General features: G+C 41.1%; 1 protein-coding gene across 1 annotated transcript; it reads left to right on the forward strand.

Annotated features, from left to right (window-relative positions):
• Positions 1-182: 182 nt before the first annotated feature.
• On the forward strand, positions 183-17,217 carry usp36 (ubiquitin specific peptidase 36). The gene is given in 21 exon segments (XM_003450079.5): positions 183-332; positions 4,046-4,311; positions 4,466-4,687; positions 5,122-5,232; positions 8,150-8,252; positions 8,329-8,396; positions 9,005-9,075; positions 9,183-9,265; positions 9,821-9,932; positions 10,030-10,170; positions 10,699-10,799; positions 10,897-11,035; positions 11,147-11,509; positions 11,798-12,022; positions 12,482-12,597; positions 12,759-13,008; positions 13,011-13,453; positions 13,716-13,927; positions 14,175-14,360; positions 14,458-14,573; positions 15,040-17,217. Coding segments are annotated over 20 exon segments (3,447 nt in total). The 5' UTR covers positions 183-332; positions 4,046-4,058; the 3' UTR covers positions 15,172-17,217.

Below are 17,217 nucleotides of genomic sequence, written 5' to 3' on the forward strand. Positions count from 1 at the left end.
GAGTAGCGGTGTGATTCAGGCCCTGCCATGTTTCCGCGCTTTTTTGTTGTTATATAAAAAACATAATCAGGTATCGCGCATCAATGGTAAACAGCGCTGGCTGGAAGTCACGTGTAGTTCTCCCTCGACAGATCGACGTCACGTTAAGCGTCGATTGGCTGAACCTTTCGGCTACAGCGTGACCTGTGCTCTGATTGGTCCGTGATTCCTGTCAGTCATTTTTTTCTATCGCCCTCTCATAATGCAGCATGGGCGAAAATACCAGATTGAAGAGCTTCATCTGAGGAAGCAGAGGCTTCTAATTTAAATTATTTTGTCCCGTTGAGTGAAAGGTAAGTGAACGGAAAGGCGTATTCGTGTAATATCTGTTCGCTGCGTGTTTACGTGGTGCTGTCGTTAGGCTAAGAGGCGAGATGTGGCGGGTAGGGAGGTTTGTTAGCTACCTGGACGCTGGGATGCTAACCACATTGCAGCACTGAGGGAGACTGGCTTTCGCCACGTTAAGTTAGCTCGCCTGCTAACCGCGTTGCTCCACTGTTAAACGACTAAATAGCAGAACACGAAGCAGTCGACAGCAGGGACAGATAAACGATTAAATATCGAGCAGTTGCGATATTTAGCGACGCTTCCTGTTTAAATTTTAAGCCGTTCAGGTCGAAATTAGCTGCGGCTGTAGATAAGCAAACTAGCATTCAAGCTTTGGTGATTGGCCCATAGTGGTGGGACCAGTAGTTGAGCAGCTACTCCGGCTACTTCACGGAGCTCTTAACGGCATTTAGAAAATACGAGACCTCAAAATAGCTTAAATTATGCATCCAGGTAGATTTATAAGCAAGTCAAAACAATAAGCTGTGAGATTTAAGAAGTGAAATCTATACTCTTTGAGTGTGTGCTTGTGGGAGTCTGTTGAAGCGAGTGGGTGAGTAGCTTTTTGTAGATCTGTATATTAAACCTGGAGTAGTCCAGTTTTGTTTTTTTGGTGTCATTAGACAGAACTTTACAGCATGTGGTACTTCAAGTTCTCTAAGAGTGATCTGAACCCTCAGTTTTAAAAGCATATCGGATGGCATATTTTTTTAGAGCTATTCTTGCCTGTGGGAAGCGCCATGTGGTGTTGCAGTGGGTTTGACCCAATGGTCCTCTAGTGGTGGTGGGTGACTTAGAACAGATATGGGAGAAGGTGAGGGCTGAATGCATGTTTTCATATTCTGGTGTTTTCTTTTAATAGTTTATGGATCCCCCCCCCCCCCCCCCGTCGTTTGAGTAGTAGTTGAGAATTAATTATTTCAGGGATAAATTATGCTGAGTAAGTAATATTAATTATCCAAAGCTTCTGTGGCTCAACAAGAGAGAGTTCCCCTGTTCAGTCCCGGGAGGAGACACAAAGCTCTCTAGGGGCATTTGGCATTAACAATAAATAAATAAAACATGTAAAGCTACCAGCTGTGGTGACCCCATGTAAATAAATGGCTGTTTTTATGATATATTTCCTCTATATATTCAAAAAGTATCATTTTTTTTTAAATGTTCACATAGTTTGTTTTGTTTCATAATTCAACATTTTTGGTAGCCCTTGAAGTCCCCTGCATCCAGCAGCCTGTAGTTTAGGCAGGATATGTGCACGATCTATGTATACATAGTATACGAAATGCAAATAAAGAGTCGGTATTGGGTAATGCAAGTATTCACTGGAGGGTACTTGAAAGTAATCCCACTGTCTCGACAATTTTTTTTTTAGTTCTTTGTTTAAATATTAGTAGCTAACATAATCTGCTATTGACTGTCCATAAAAGAACTTAATAAACTAATTCAGATGTAATCTATCCTACCTACAAAAGTAAAAGCTAGTTTTGGTTGCTCAGTTACTCTGAAAGGATCGTGCTGCATGTTTACACAGGATGCCCTTCGTGATGTTCCCAGAGGGAACTTTGTCTTCTCTCAGGATCAAACTGAGGTTCTCCAAACTTTCACTGTGCAATATGGAGTCAATCTATCCTTTGCGGGTCAGTTTTCTAAACATCTAAATGTAAGTTCAATATCAGTTGTGTCCCTACAAATTGAATGAAATATTTTCATGTCAGTGTGAGGATTACCTTTTAAAATAGGAGACAACCAGATTATAATTTTTTAAAGTCTTTAAGTCTTAGTGTTTATTTTAACATTGCACTACATATTGATTACATAGGCAAAATGGCTTAACAAGACTGTCTGCCTGTGTACATCCCTTCCTTTATTGAATGGAATAGCCCTTTATTGTCATGGTACATGTACATTGATAAAGAGAAAGGGCATTGATGGAAAACGGAACAGAAAACAATGCCATGCTAACATAAATCACGACACAAAGTGGAAACTTATTAAAGTTGGCTTTACAATATCTAAAGTACTGTTAACATGAAAAAGCTTTACCAGTCTAATTTTATGCTTGATGTAAGCTTGAGTTGACAAGACGAGAAATTGTATTTGTTTTGATTTAATCGATTTTTTTTTTCAAATTAAGCATCGATGTAAGTAATTGTTCCCAGATTATCACCGTTTGTGAAAACTTTCACTCACCTTAAAATGACCCGTCTCTTAAATAGTATCATTTGTTAGTTAAGCAACCAGCATATCCCAAACAAAGTTTCTGTGTGTTATCAGTAATGTGACACAATCGGATTAAACATCCGTGTTTTGGTCAGTGCATCAGCAGAGCTGCCTGTTTGGACGGTTGCATCACTGCAGTTAGCTCCCTCTCCCTGTGGGCTCCGTGCTTCTTAGTTGTATCAGTATCAGCAGCATGTGAAGGTCAGCATGCCCTTGTGCATACAATGCATGTTCGGGCCCTCCTTCCCTCTTCATGATGTCACTGCCTACTCTGATGAGTAAGTCGTAGTGCTGTATTGTCTCTATGATGTAACCTTCGCTTCTGTTTGTTTTTTTTCCTTAGATGTTTTGTTTTCTTTATCTGGGGGGAGGGTCTCATTTGTATGGGTAATCTGAGAGGAGATTGAATGTTTTACACACTCACCATCAAAATATGGCTTTGCTATTCTGTGTAATAATAGGTTACTCGTAAGTTTAAAAAGTAAGTCATGGGTTCAGCGATTGATAGTTGAATGTTTTACTCGAGGGATTACAGGTCACCTACTCTCCTACCCTCTAATGCTTCCATAGTTTGGAGTTACTCTCTGTTAACTGCAGTGATCAGCTGTGTAAACAATGTGTCACTCTTTCCTTTGGACTTTGATCTCCTCATTTCTTCCCGCTGCCGTCAGCCGGCCAGTCAACTTGATCGACTAACACCCTTCATCAGCTGTTTATTTGACGTATACTGGGCAGCCTGAATCAGAGCTCCTTTACTTAGCTGCCTGGTGTAGAGCAGCAGTTCTCAACACTAAAATTGTCCTTTGTGTACATTAAGCTGCTCTTTATGTGTAGAAACAGTACATGGAAACTACTTTTAGGTTTACTGTTATTACTTGTTACCGTAGATCTCTCTCTGTTGTGACAAAATTCAAGGAGCTACAGTTTTACTGATTATGCACTCACTGGAGTCGAGAGGATGACAAAAATTTTGATTAGGTCAAAATGTGACTTGTATTGGTTGTATAAATGTAATCTGGCAGTTAACAACAGCTGCTCACACCTTATGTGTAAGCATAAATGCTCTCCCTCTCGTATCCCATACACTCCCCCACCCTATGTTACATCTGATGCCTTGCATAACTGCAGGGACAGCTGCCAAGACCCAGCTGGAAGCACTCAGTCCTTATCTCTCTTGTAAGGTGATGTCAGAAAATGTGCCTAGGGAGGTACCCACTGGAGGGCAAACAAACAGGGGCTTAATTTATTAGCTATGAGAGCAATGTAACTTGTATTTGCAGGTTTAATGTTGCTCATGTTTAACTCTGAAACAAAGTACTTTTGTGTGAGCATTTTTTGCAGATATTAAAAAAAAGGATGGCATGTCAATAATATCTTTGAAATGGCAAATTTTTATTTATTTATTTTTTTGTGTAGCCTTGTGAAGTGATGCTGACACTCAATCTGTTTGTCCCCACAGTGATGTTCCAACAATGCCGATAGTGGATAAACTCAAGGAGGCTTTAAAACCTGGCCGAAAGGACACAGGCGATGAGGGTGACCTCAACAAGCTATTGGCCTCTTCTGCCAAGAAGGTCCTTTTGCAGAAAATAGAGTTTGAGCCTGCCACCAAGGGGTTCTCCTATCAGCTTGACAGCCTAAAGAACAAGTATGTGATCCTCAATCCTAGGACTGAGGGTGCCACAGCGCAGAAAGCCGCAGAGCCTGCTCAAATTAAGAGGCAAGGTAAGCTCTCAAAATGAACTGAAAATTGAGCAGAATTTGATGGCCTGACATTTTCCATGTTTGACCTTTTGTTCTTTGATGCTTACACTGAAAGCTCAGTTCTGGCGTTCTGTCCTCGGCTAATGTCACAAAATTGCCTGTACCCCTTCTTCAGTCTTAGAGAATGTGGTCGGGAGCCAGAGTGATGGGATCCCTGCACCGCAGAAGATGCTCTTTCCAGGGAACAAGATCACCCTTAAGTGGGAGCGTGTATACAGGGTGGGAGCCGGCCTCCACAACCTTGGAAACACCTGCTTCCTCAATTCCACAGTGCAGTGTCTCACCTACACGCCGCCACTTGCCAACTACTTACTCTCAAAGGAGCACAGCCGTGTCTGTGAGTAGATTTACTATCCTATTTACTTTCTCTTTTTTTTAAACACTAACAATTTCTCACACAGTTTGGGGAATTACTTTTACCTGGCCTATATTCCTGCGTGTGCCTGAAGAAGGAAAAACAAGAAGTGTAGCTTCATTTGGTTCACCTAGTTAGTTTATTTTGGAGCTCCCAATCATCCAGGGATTTCCTTACCTGGATGATTGTGCATGCATCACGACATTCGTTATTTGGAGCGTTTCTTACTCATTTTGATCATCTCATTCAAACAGAATCTATATAAAAGATGAACATATTGTAATATCAGCAGCTGGTTTGTGGAATGCCTTTTAAGCCCTTAAATTTGATTTAATTGGTATTGTTTTTGTATTTAATGCTAACAGCTGCTTATACTTTTATGTTATGTGTAACTCCTCTTCCTCTTTGTTGTCCAGGTCACCAGTCAGGCTTCTGTATGATCTGTGTAATGCAGAACCATATCATCCAAGCCTTCGCCAACACAGGCAACGCCATTAAGCCCGTCTCCTTCATCAGAGACCTAAAAAGTAAGATCGCCCTCCTCAGTGCCTGAGCAGTTTATGCCTTCTAGGTTTATCACCAGACGTCACATTTATTGGTTGGCTACTCTCAAGGGTACTGTGTTGCAACAGTGTCCCGTGTGACAACAGTGGGCAGTAACTGCAGTATAGAAGTGGAGCAGTGAGACTGCAGTTAGTGAATGAATCCCTCATAGACAGTAGAGATGAGGTGTGAGTAGTGCCTTGACACGGTGAGTTACTGTGCTGTAGTTTCATTGCACCCTAGTCCCCTCCTACCTGGCTGCTTCCTCCTTATGTTCTGCTGCAATCATGTCTCCACCTCCTGTGCCTCATTTTCTCTGCCTCCCTCCTTTCCCAATGCCCTTTCTGTCTCCTTGTGACTGCGGGCTTTAGCACAAAAATGTACAGGCCACCTGCTTTCGCCCCCCCCCATCAGAGCTCAGAGATGCGCTGTATGTGTGTTCAGGTTCTTTATACATTGATTTAGCTAGTGGACTCCTCTGTAGCTTAAAGTGTGCTGCTAATGCTGGAACAGTTTTAATGCACACATTGAAATATCAACCTCGGTATTTCTAGTCCAACTCTAAAGCCCGTTAATACAGTGCCATATCACTGCACAAAAACAAAAGAGCTTACTGCTGCCGATTCCTGAACTGCCTCCAGATCTCACAGCTGAGGTTTCAAACAAAATAAAAACACTACACACCAGTCTTAATGCCCACAGATTTAATGTCCTCAAGATGTTGCCTCTCTCCTCTCCTGGAAGTGCCTGGAATAGATCATTAGTGCTTGATGTATTATATTCCTTTTTCCCCCTCTCGGGTGACTCATTGTTGTGAATGTGCAGGGGTGCCATGCTCGGAATATGTTGATGACCACATTCTATTAGCTCATCCAGTTTTCCATTAGGAAATAACAGTAGGGTACATTATCTCTAATATGAGACTCTTACTGTAGATTAGACGCCACTCTGTAACCATAACATGTTTATTGGGTCATTATGCCATGGTCTGGGTGAATGCTCCAGTTTGATTGGCTGCAGGGTGTACTGTATTTCCTGATAAAGGACCTTTATGTAGTTACAGTGAAACAGTCTGCCCACTGTTTGAAATGAATGTGCTGACCTAACCTGTTTCTACAATAGTTACAAAAAAGCGTAACTGTTAACCTATCTGGGGAAAATGACAACTTGGATGGCTGGAGTGTAGCTAAAGAGACTGGACACAAAAAGGACAGGAGGTGCTAGTTCCTAAAGGAAGAAACAAAGGACTGCTAGTTTTTTACTGTCCAGTCTGCCAGTGTAGGAAGAGTACAGTGCCAGCCTATAAGAGGAGTGGTATTTATCATTATTTAACTGAATTCTGTTTTCTGATGGATATCAGATTCAAGACCAGCAATGTGATGGTACAGATACTGAGTTTAACCTTGAACGCATCAGAAATGCCAATACACTGTTTCTTAATGGGTCCTTCAGGCTGGCTAGTAATGTCTAGTTAAACATCCAACTATATTAGACTGAATATAGCAAAGCAAAACCTAAGAGGTTCTATAGAATAGAATAGCCCTTTGTCATTGTACGTGTACAATGAAATTATGGTTTTATTATCCTTTCAACACAACCTGTGACACACTGTGGAAAAGGCTAGAAGCATGGACATCTTGTTGTCTTTCAGCCAGTAATCATTATTGCCAGTCCACAGCTCTCTTCAAAATCAGTGATGCTGCACAGCTATGTCTATATGAAATGTGCAACAAATTCAAGTCCATGCATTTTAAAAAAAAAATTACTTACTGCCAATCCATCATATGGCTAGCACAGAGAGATGAACAAACAGCCTCACATCCATACTAAGGCTCATTTTAGAATCACACATTACCTTGACATGCATGTATTTCCTTTGAGTGCCGAGAGAGAGCCAATGCACCAGGAGAACATGCAACTCCACACAGAAAGGCCTGAATCGGCCGACTGATTCAAACCCAGAACCTTCTTGTTGTACATATCTACTATCTGTACTATCTGTTTACTTTATAAGTGTGCACATGTGCCGTGTCATATTTTAATAGTTAAATGACTATAATCAGTTATTCTTGTTATTTAGACTATAGAGTGGGGATGTCAAACTAATTTTACGTTGTGGGCCAGTTCAGTTAAATCTCAGTGGGTCAGACAAATCGGTCAATCACCTGATGACCTTTTAAAAAAACCTGATGTGTTCTCCTTAAGTCTCCATGTTTCTGCATTGTAAAGAAATACTGCTGTAGTAAATCAAAGTAAAAAGCAGTGCTGTTAGACTTTCTCTATAAGAAATAAAGGTGTAAACATCAAAAGCACTTGTAACTCCTTCCTGATCTTTGGCATGTAATTAAAACAGCAACAAAAATTAAAAAAAATAATAGAAAATATCAGTTTTTACATTTTGTGTGTGTGTTTGTGTATAAATAAAAGCATTTCTGTAGAAAATTATGGAAAACAATAACTTTTCTGTTATTTAACAATAAAAATATTACTTGCTTTGTGACCTTTAATCGTTTACTTTGGTGTCTATCAGGCCATAAGTGATAAGCTGTTATGTTATAAATAAGAAATTAATTTTTTGTTGGGTTTTTTTAATTTTTATTTTAATGAACCTCTACTGTTTCTTGCTTTGCTCTTACTTATTGTCAGAAATCACGATATGTAACAAATGTCTGTGACCTCAGTCAGATAATCAGGGTAGTCAGTGGTTGATATATTTCTTTAATGAGCCTGTGGGTCAATGCAGTTGATCAACATTTTATAGAAATGCAAAGAACATTATTGACAAGTTGGAAGGTGAGAGACACCTTTCCCTGAGCCTCCCTGTCTCAGTAAGTGTGAGGCTAAAGAAAAGATGTAACTCTAGTAAAGCATGAAATCTGACTGGCTCTTTGTCTTCCACAGAAATTGCAAGACATTTTCGCTTTGGTAGTCAAGAGGACGCCCATGAATTTTTGCGGTACACCATCGATGCCATGCAGAAAGCCTGTCTCAATGGCTATCCGAAGTAAGGATTATGCTGCTTATGATATTTGTTTAGTTATTAGTCATTACATGAATAACTTTTGTCTTTGTGTTTTTAGGCTTGACAGGCAGACCCAGGCCACGACACTGGTTCACCAGATCTTTGGAGGTTACCTCAGGTCAAGAGGTATTGACTGATGAATAAACATGCAACTCAGATTAGGTCTTAGTGGTTTGATGCAGGTTAATACTCAATATACTAAATCAGGCTAATATAATCTTTTTAGTCATGCATGGAAAGAAGAGAGGTGTCATATATGTGTATCTTACCTTAGCTTAATATGCAGGTATCCTGTGTAATTATCTTATTTATTTTTTAGAAAAAGACTATATTGAATAGTTAAATTTTGACAATCTCTGTTTTACTTAAGAACCCACTGCTCAAATATTCCAATTTAAATTGAATGTAATCTTATTAAAAGAGACATTCATGATGATGAACTTTCATATTGAAAGTGAGAGATTAAGGAGCAGCTCGTGTAATTTTAGGGCTCTCTTTTGTGTGGGTTCAAGAGTTTCGCTTGTTCTATAATGGAAAAATAGAAATGAGTTAAAATGTAAAAGGAATTTCCGCTTAAAGTTTGCTCTAATAGTCAGATGAGGATGTTTGAGGTGCCTGACAGTTTCATGTTTACAGGAAATTGAACTGAGGTTGCTGCAGCTTCAACAGATTTTACTTACAAGTACTGTCAGAAGAGTGAGACTTGTTTTTTTGTTTGTTTTTTTGCCTTTCAGTAAAATGCTCTATTTGTAAAAGCGTCTCAGATACGTACGATCCTTACCTGGATATCGCCGTTGAGATTCGGGTATGTTGCACAATATCTCCTTATTTTATAACATTTATTTTCATGGAAATGTCCATGTCTCTGTTTTTGGAAAGTTGGGTAACGTAATTTCTGTTGTGTTGTTTTAGCAAGCAGCAAACATAGTGCGAGCCTTGGAACTGTTTGTTAAACCAGATGTTTTAAGTGGAGAGAATGCCTACATGTGTGCCAAGTAAGTTCCTCTCATGTAGTCAGAAACCATTCAAAATACTTTCACCAGACACTTTATTAGGTACACCTTGTTAGTACTGGGTTGGACCCCATTTTGGCTTAAGAGCTGCTTTAATTCTTTGTGGCACGTATTCAGCAAGGTGCTTCTTGGGTCATATTGACATGATGGCATCACACAGCTGCAGAATAGTTGGTAGCACATCCATGATGCAGTTCAGCATAACCGCAGTAGCTCAGTAGTTTCCGAAATAGTCAGACTGGCCTGTCTGTCGTCAACAACCAAACCATGTTCAAAGTAATTTAAATCCCCTTTCTTCTCCATTCTGATGCACAGTTTCAACCTCAGCTGGTCGTTGTGACCATGTGTACGTACCTAAATGCATTTAGTCGTTACCATGTGAATGGCTGACTAGATGTTTACATTAAGCAGTTGAACAAGTGTATCTAACAAAGTCAGTGGTGAGTGTAAATCTTAAAATTTGGGGGGGGGGCGAGGTCATAAAATTACAAAAGATTAAAGAGTGTCGTCATAATTTTAATTTTTCGTCTTCTTCAGGTGCAAAAAGAAAGTGCCGGCCACCAAGCGCTTCACAGTGCATCGAACATCCAATGTACTCACCCTTTCACTGAAGAGGTTTGCAAACTTCAGCGGTGGAAAAATAACAAAGGTTAAAGAATTTTCACAACACTGACTGATTTTTAGCAAAACTGCCTCATTCCTCTATATATCTCACTCCTTCCTGTCATTTTCTTCTTCTTTTTCAGGATGTTGGTTACCCAGAATTTCTAAACATCCGCCCTTACATGTCTCAGAGCTCAGGCGATCCTGTCATGTACGGCCTCTATGCTGTTCTGGTGCATTCAGGCTACAGTTGTCATGCTGGACACTACTACTGCTATGTGAAGGCAAGACATTATAGATAAACTATCTTTTTAGTGTGTGTGTGTGTGTGTGACAGGAACGTGAAGGAAAATTGGCTTTAAAAATCCTTCCACTCCGCCTTGTGGATTCAGATCGGGAAAGGTGACAAATAAGGTGTCAGCTATCTGAATTTAAAGTTCCTTTTCTACACTGTTTGTGAAAGCTTGTTGTGAAACTTTCCCATTAACACGTCAGTTTTTTGGAGTCAGAAGTGACTATATGTGGACAAGAGAGTGGATTGTTAATAGCTCACCATAGCAGACCTGGATAACGAGCTGTATCCATAGAGGATACCAGTACATCACATTTACACAGATAGCTGCCAGTTTTTGCCAAATATCAGTCTTCACCAAAAGTCAGGGCCACATTGGTTTCTCTCAGTTCCTCTTTAAAAGCTAAAAGTAAATAAATCCCTTTCACAGCTAAACTAGTGATTAAGATTTGAGAGCTTTAGTTATCATTACAGGGAAAATGGCTTTATTTTATGTTTCTTCTCTCTTTTATCCTCACAGGCAAGCAATGGACAATGGTACCAAATGAATGATTCAATGGTGCACTCAAGTAACATCAAAGTGGTCTTGAACCAGCAGGCTTATGTGCTGTTCTACTTGAGGTGAGACGGAGGGGAGTGACGCAAGAGATCAAAAAAGATGTCTGTACCTCCTGGATGTGCAGTCCAACAAACTAGAGTCTGTGTTTGTGTGTTAAAGGATACCTGAAACCAAGAAAAATGCAGATGGGCAGACCACCAAGCAGGGGATGTTGCATTCCGGGAAAAATACGGCACCGTCGGAACAGATAAAGAGGTCCAACTTGAACGGGCCTCTCTCTTCCCCACAGGTGAAAAAGGTATAAGAAATATTTGGCTTTTTGTAAAATTGTAAATGTATGTGTTAAACTTTCTAGCTTTTAACATTCTGGAGGAAAAAAATGTAAGAAAAGTCCACGTTTTCTTGATAGAAACTTGAGCCAGCCCAGCTGCGCAAGATCCAGTCGATGGACGGTGGTTTGGGTTTGCCCATTTCCAGGAACGGTGTGAGCACTCAGCCACAGCCCAGACTGTCCAACTGGGCATCCTCCTCCAACGGTCCGCCAAAGCTGCCGGGTGGACCCGCAGTTATAGAGGAACCTTTCAAGAAGGTGAAGAAGCCCTCTCCGCAGAGCCAGCTGCCATCCCGCAGCAGCACTCCGACCCCTTCCAACAACGGGGTCAGCAGGACGGAGGGAGATAAAAAACAAGGTGGAGAAGGCAGAGGCATGGCAGCGTCTACCTCATTTAAGTCTTTGTCTGACTCCTCCTCTGCTGACACCACTGAGTCAAAGGTACGGTATAAAGTGAACAAGCACGAATACAAATGTTTCATTAAGGGTGAAATCTTGACAGGGATTTTTAATTTTGATCATCAGTTAATAAAAATCCGCAAAATATTTGAGGGCTGTGAAAAGCAGTGGCATTTCTTTAGGTAAACCTGCTTTCCTACAGAGATTCAGGCTACAGTAGCATGAAAAGAGGGACTCTCACATTTCAGAAGCCATGTTTGATGTAGAAGATCAGATCTGCAGCTTCACAAAAGCATAACTGCCACCTGTGGTTTTCTCTCTCTGGACCAGGACTCCGTTGGTCCCAAAAGTGCACCAGTAGGAGAGACTCCCTCCACTCCTCGGAAAGGCTCCAGCAGCCTGGCGTCTCCAGCAAGGAGCGTGGAGCGCTCTCAGAGCACAGAGGAGCAGAAGACGGCAAAAATTAAACCCCCGGCTCTCGGCAACATCACATCTGAAGCCACCAGCACCATGTCACCTCCACCTGCCAAGAAGCTTGCCCTGTCGGCCAAGAAGGTGAACGTCATCCTCATCCACAGCAGTTGCCTCACTTCCTGTCTTACTACAAACTCATAATAATTCTGCTTCCTGTCGTGTAACGCCACACCTGCTGTCACAAATTGCACCGTTGATTTCAATTAGTCTTTTTTATTCAGGCAAGTTAAAGAGTCGTGTTGTGCTACTTTTTATGCCTTTTATGTAATGTCTTATTTCTCCAGTGTACCGTCTAATCAACCACATGTTAGCACTTGTTTAAAGTTTGTCTTCTTTTCCTTTAGTTGGTTCTTTTTTCCTAATCATTTCTAATTCTTCTCTGCCATACCCTTTCCACTTTGTTTTCCTCTCTCCATTCCCCCCCACCATCCTTTTAATCACCCCGTTTTTTTTCCTTTATTTACTCTCTTCCTTATTTTTGTCACACTCATGGCTATTTTCTTTAGACCACCAAGTTTTTATTTATGTCGATAACTGCAGGCTCGCAGCCGGAGTCCGAGCAGCATTGATGTTCTGCCCCGTTTGCCGTCCAGTGACCCCATGCATCAAAATCAACTTAACTCCCTCACCCTTGCCTCACCCACTCCCACTCACAGGTATGTATATGGAAACCTGTTTGGTATTGCGAATACTCACACTAGGCATGGTTGAGTTGTACAGTCCTCTGCCACTTAGGGGGTCAGTATACTCTTAATGTGAGTGTATCCATTCAAATTTTGACACCCAAAAACAAAGACGATCCTTATTTCTTTTCCAGAGCTGATCCATTCCATTCATTTAAAGTCCAATCATCACCTTTAGCCCATTCAACTGGATCCTTCAAACTGCAGAGTCCTCAGAAACAGTCCCTTTTCTCCACACTGCAAAAGCCAAGCGTGAGCCTTCCTCCTAAAACAAACGGTCTTCACTGTCCAGGCCCAAAGAGTCCCAAGTCTTCCAACAAGCTCAACTCGGTGGTTCAAGAACCAGACCTTGACGACCCTCCCGCTCAAAATGTCAAACACAAAAGAAGAAGAAGAAGCGGCGGCATTCTGAGGTAGAGAGCGTCCCAGAGCCAGTCACATCCCCAGCTCCACAGACACGGTGCACCGCGGCAGAGTCCGATGGCGAGAAGAGGTGCAAGAGGAAAAAGAAGAAGCGAAAGCGGCTGGACGAAGACGGAGAGAAAGCGAAGGAGCGGGCGTGTGTCTCGTCTCATTTGGACACATCAAACCAGGAGGACGACTGGTGTCAGGGTGGCATGTGGAGCCTGACCCCTCAGTCCAGTGCAGAAGAGTCTAAGAAAAAGCCTCAGTTATCCGCTACAACTCCATCGCAGTGTGAGTCAAACCAGAAAGAGCAGGAAACGGATTCTGTGTTGAAGAAGAAGAAAAAGAAGAAAAAGAAAGAGAATGTGGGTCAGTCAGGAGACGCTCTGCAGGATACAACGTCTGCACGCTCTACAACAGAAAGGTTGGTTCGAGTCTGGTTATGTTTGAAGTTGAGTTTGTGTGTAAAGCTCTCAGAAAGTCTACATTACTGGCTTGACTCTAGGAATCAAGAACTTTTCTAAACGTCTTATCATTATTCACATCTTCATAAAGGACTTGAAATAAGATATTCTTTTTCATTAAATATTTGATCTTCTCACCCTTAAGGGTTAAGAGTGAGACAAAGTAGTTGCTTCTGCTATATGCCTTTCATTACCTCGATCTCTCGTCTGCTTTTTCCCCAGCAGCAGTTCTGAGATGAAGCCCACAGGGAGTCGGAACGATACAGGAGATTTGTTAAAGGTAAAAAAGAAATTAAAAAAGAAGAAGAGGCTAAAAGAAGAGATGCGACAGTGGGAGGAGAGCAAGCATTGTCCTGATGCTGAGACTGACGCATCGGAGCCCCCGCACAAAAAGAAAACGATGGAGAAGGACAGAATAAACAAAGAAAGCACAGGTGTGTGAGTGAGAACTTAAAATTACATAGATTACCCATGGAGTGTCAATGTAAAATTTTGAGCCATTTGACAAAATCACTTTGCACCTCTGCAGCCTTTCAGCCTTTCCGTGGAGTGACCAGTTATTCTACTTTTGTGCAGAGTGTGACTCATTGCATTTTGAGAATGTCAGATTTAATCACAGTTCTGTGTTTATTTCTAATTTATTGTGTTTTTTTGTTTTGTTTTGTTTTTCTCAACTCCCAGCCACAGTGGTAGTGTGGGACAGCCAAGTGAAGGACGGCTACAAGCGCAGCGTGGCACCAGCGGCTGATGGAAGTACATCAGATGGCTCGACCCGCGCTGCACCCGTAGCTTGGGATGGAAAAAAGATGAGTAGTGTGGTAGAAGAGCTGCTCAGGAACGCTTCGGATAAAGCCTACGGAGCCAATGGTGAGATGCAGAGTCATATTTGTGTTTTTTAAATGCAATTTTAAAGAAAATGTGTTTTTAAAGACACTAAAGGGTGTGTATGTCTTGTCTTCACTAGTCCTCAGTTGGGATGGTGAGGTCTCTGCTGTCAGCAGAGATGCCATTGAAGATGCCCGCGATGCCAGGTGTGATACTGTGATCGACGAGTGGGATGAAGACTTCGACAGGGGAAAGGTGAGGGGTAAAATGCAGCATGGAAAAAGTCGTTATCTGTCTGTTCAGTTCACAAGAATCTGTAGTCCTGCATTAGAATTAGTTAGATTTCAGTGAAATGTGCACACAGTGATCACCTAATGGGTCTTCAGTCAAAACATGCACGAGGTCAAAGTTACATTTGTCATTTCACGGGCAAATTTAGTGCCACTAACCAGACACGTTGTTGCTCTTGGGACCCCTAAACAGTTACTTGTGACACTTTGCATGTATATTGTGCAATCAAGCACGATACCTGGAAAGATTGTCTAAAAATGCGTTGTTGTAATCTCTGTTAAACAACACAGCTCCCCTCTTTCTCTCTATGATGGCCAGTTGTTACCCAGCTTTCCTGTTTGGTATTTTGATTATTAACGACTAAAATACTTCTCCGAGACGATATGCAATGATTTCATTTTAATTTGCCCCCTTTTCCACTTATTAACAGGTGAAGAAAGTAAAGCAGTATAAAAGAGAGAAGTGGAGAGGGGCCAGCAGCATGTTCCAGAAGATCCAGGACAGGCGGAACAAGTGGTCTGTAACACCCGGAGGGAAGAGAGTTTTTGGAGTCCGACGCTGAGAGTCCAGATTGCTGCTGAAGTTTTGCTGACTTGAAATTGAGACAAAAAATACTTCTTACCAAACTCATTTACCCAATATCTCTCCCTCTCTTTCTCTCTCTCTCTTGTTTTTTTTTTATTTTTTTATTTCTCTGTCTTTTGTTTACTTAATCCCCCATATTCAAGAATAAGATATGTGCCAAAAGCAGTACACATCACTGCATCAACAGTCTGCCAACACAACTTTTAAACTAACCAACATGAAATGTTGTTTTCAGCAGACAGCTGAATTTCAACATCTCCCTTTTAGATGCCGCCATGAGCAGCTTAAGGTTTTCTATGCATTCAGTATTTCATTGCAATCCTTACATCACGAATATCACGTTAATATCACGCTAGATTTGTATCCTTTGAGCCCCGATTACTGCCCTGAAAATGTGCTACCATGAAATACAAAAAGCTTTACCGTGACTCATTGGCCTCGCTGAAAACTGTACGCAATCTGTGAGCAAAAAAAGTGACCTTTTTAACAAAAAATGAAATTATTCTATGTCAAATAACAAAGCTTGACTCATTCATTATTCTTGTTTTAGATTTCTTAAATATTTTTATGTTATTATTATTTTTTTTCCTCATAAGTTGTGATTTTATTTTGTACTCTAGTGTCTCTACCGCACTGCTTCTTTTTAAGGACCAAGTTTTGCCTGCATATTGTTGGTAAAATTGAGGTTTAAAATAGCCACCGTTTCCTGATTACGCATGCCTAAACTGGTTCAAAACCCATTTTAAATGAAGGTCCGTTTGTAGTTGTGCAGTTCTTGTTACACACGCGATTTTCCCCTTCCTTACCAAGTTCAGCTTTAATGTTAATACATTAATAATACAAAGGAACGCTCGGGCGATGTCATCGATATGGAGGAAACGCATCGGATGCTGTTAGTTTTATTTTTTATTCATGAGTTATTGTTTTCTTACAGCTCGGTGCAATCATTGTGTGTGTCGTAGAGGTCGGCGTTTCTGGAGGAACTCTCCTTGGCGCAGTTAATTTTCTACTGTGCAGCTATCCAACTATGTAGCTCATCTCATCAGTTCTTCATTTAGAGAAGCTCAGTTTGGAAACATGTTTTTGTTTTCTGTAAAGAAGGAAAATCTCCACAATGGGTCCTTCACCACTATACTGCAATTAAAGGGTTACATTTTATACTTCTGGCACTGTGTTATGATGCGATAACTTCATGATGAGATCTTCTTGTCCCCTTGTATCTTATACCTCTATGCAATTTTCTGACAGTCATGCTCGCCATCTAGAAACTGGGCTGAGACTCAGGAACCCAGAACCTCCTGTATTCCCATCTCCACCCTTGATCAGACCCCGTTTCATGTAGGAGTCGTCCCTGGACCTAGGCCACCTCGTTGCATCCTGTACATCCTATAAACAAGTGTTTTATACAAAATATATCAGGTGTGGAATCCATGGAATCATCTTGCACCAGTTCGGGCACAGATGTGTAGAGAAACTAAAGTTAAATAAACAAATGCTTTGCCAGTGTAGATTGTACAGTCCATCTTGTGCTACCAGTGTTTCCCCCACCCCAACAACGCTGTAAAGATTTACCCATGCATTTCTTTTCATTCTAGAGATGTTGCCTTGAATTGGCTATAAAAAGCATAGGTTTTAATGTTATAAATATGTAATTTAAAGAAGATCTTTACTGTGCTATTAAATACTCAGAGTAGTCGGTGGGTGTTGAGAATTTATCTACAAGTGTGTTTGTTCAGTTGTGTGTAAGAGAGACATTTGTTTTTCATGCAAGTCCTTCCTTATGTCACTGTAATGTGTACAGTACAAGAGGGGCAGTGTCATTTCCAAAGGACGGCTGTGAAGTGGACTGTCAGACTGGCAGATGAACATTTACTGGCATGAATGGACAGTCCACATGTTTGCATTGATGGTTCCATATTTTGCACCACCTTTTCTGACCAGAGAAGAGAGCTTTCATAATGAAAGTAGCTCTTACCTCGTAATAGCTAAATGAAAAGGTGCAATAAAGTTGTGACTTTTGTGA

The sequence above is a fragment of the Oreochromis niloticus genome, linkage group LG4 (genome assembly GCF_001858045.2).
Source record: "Oreochromis niloticus isolate F11D_XX linkage group LG4, O_niloticus_UMD_NMBU, whole genome shotgun sequence".
Classification (NCBI taxonomy): domain Eukaryota; kingdom Metazoa; phylum Chordata; class Actinopteri; order Cichliformes; family Cichlidae; genus Oreochromis; species Oreochromis niloticus.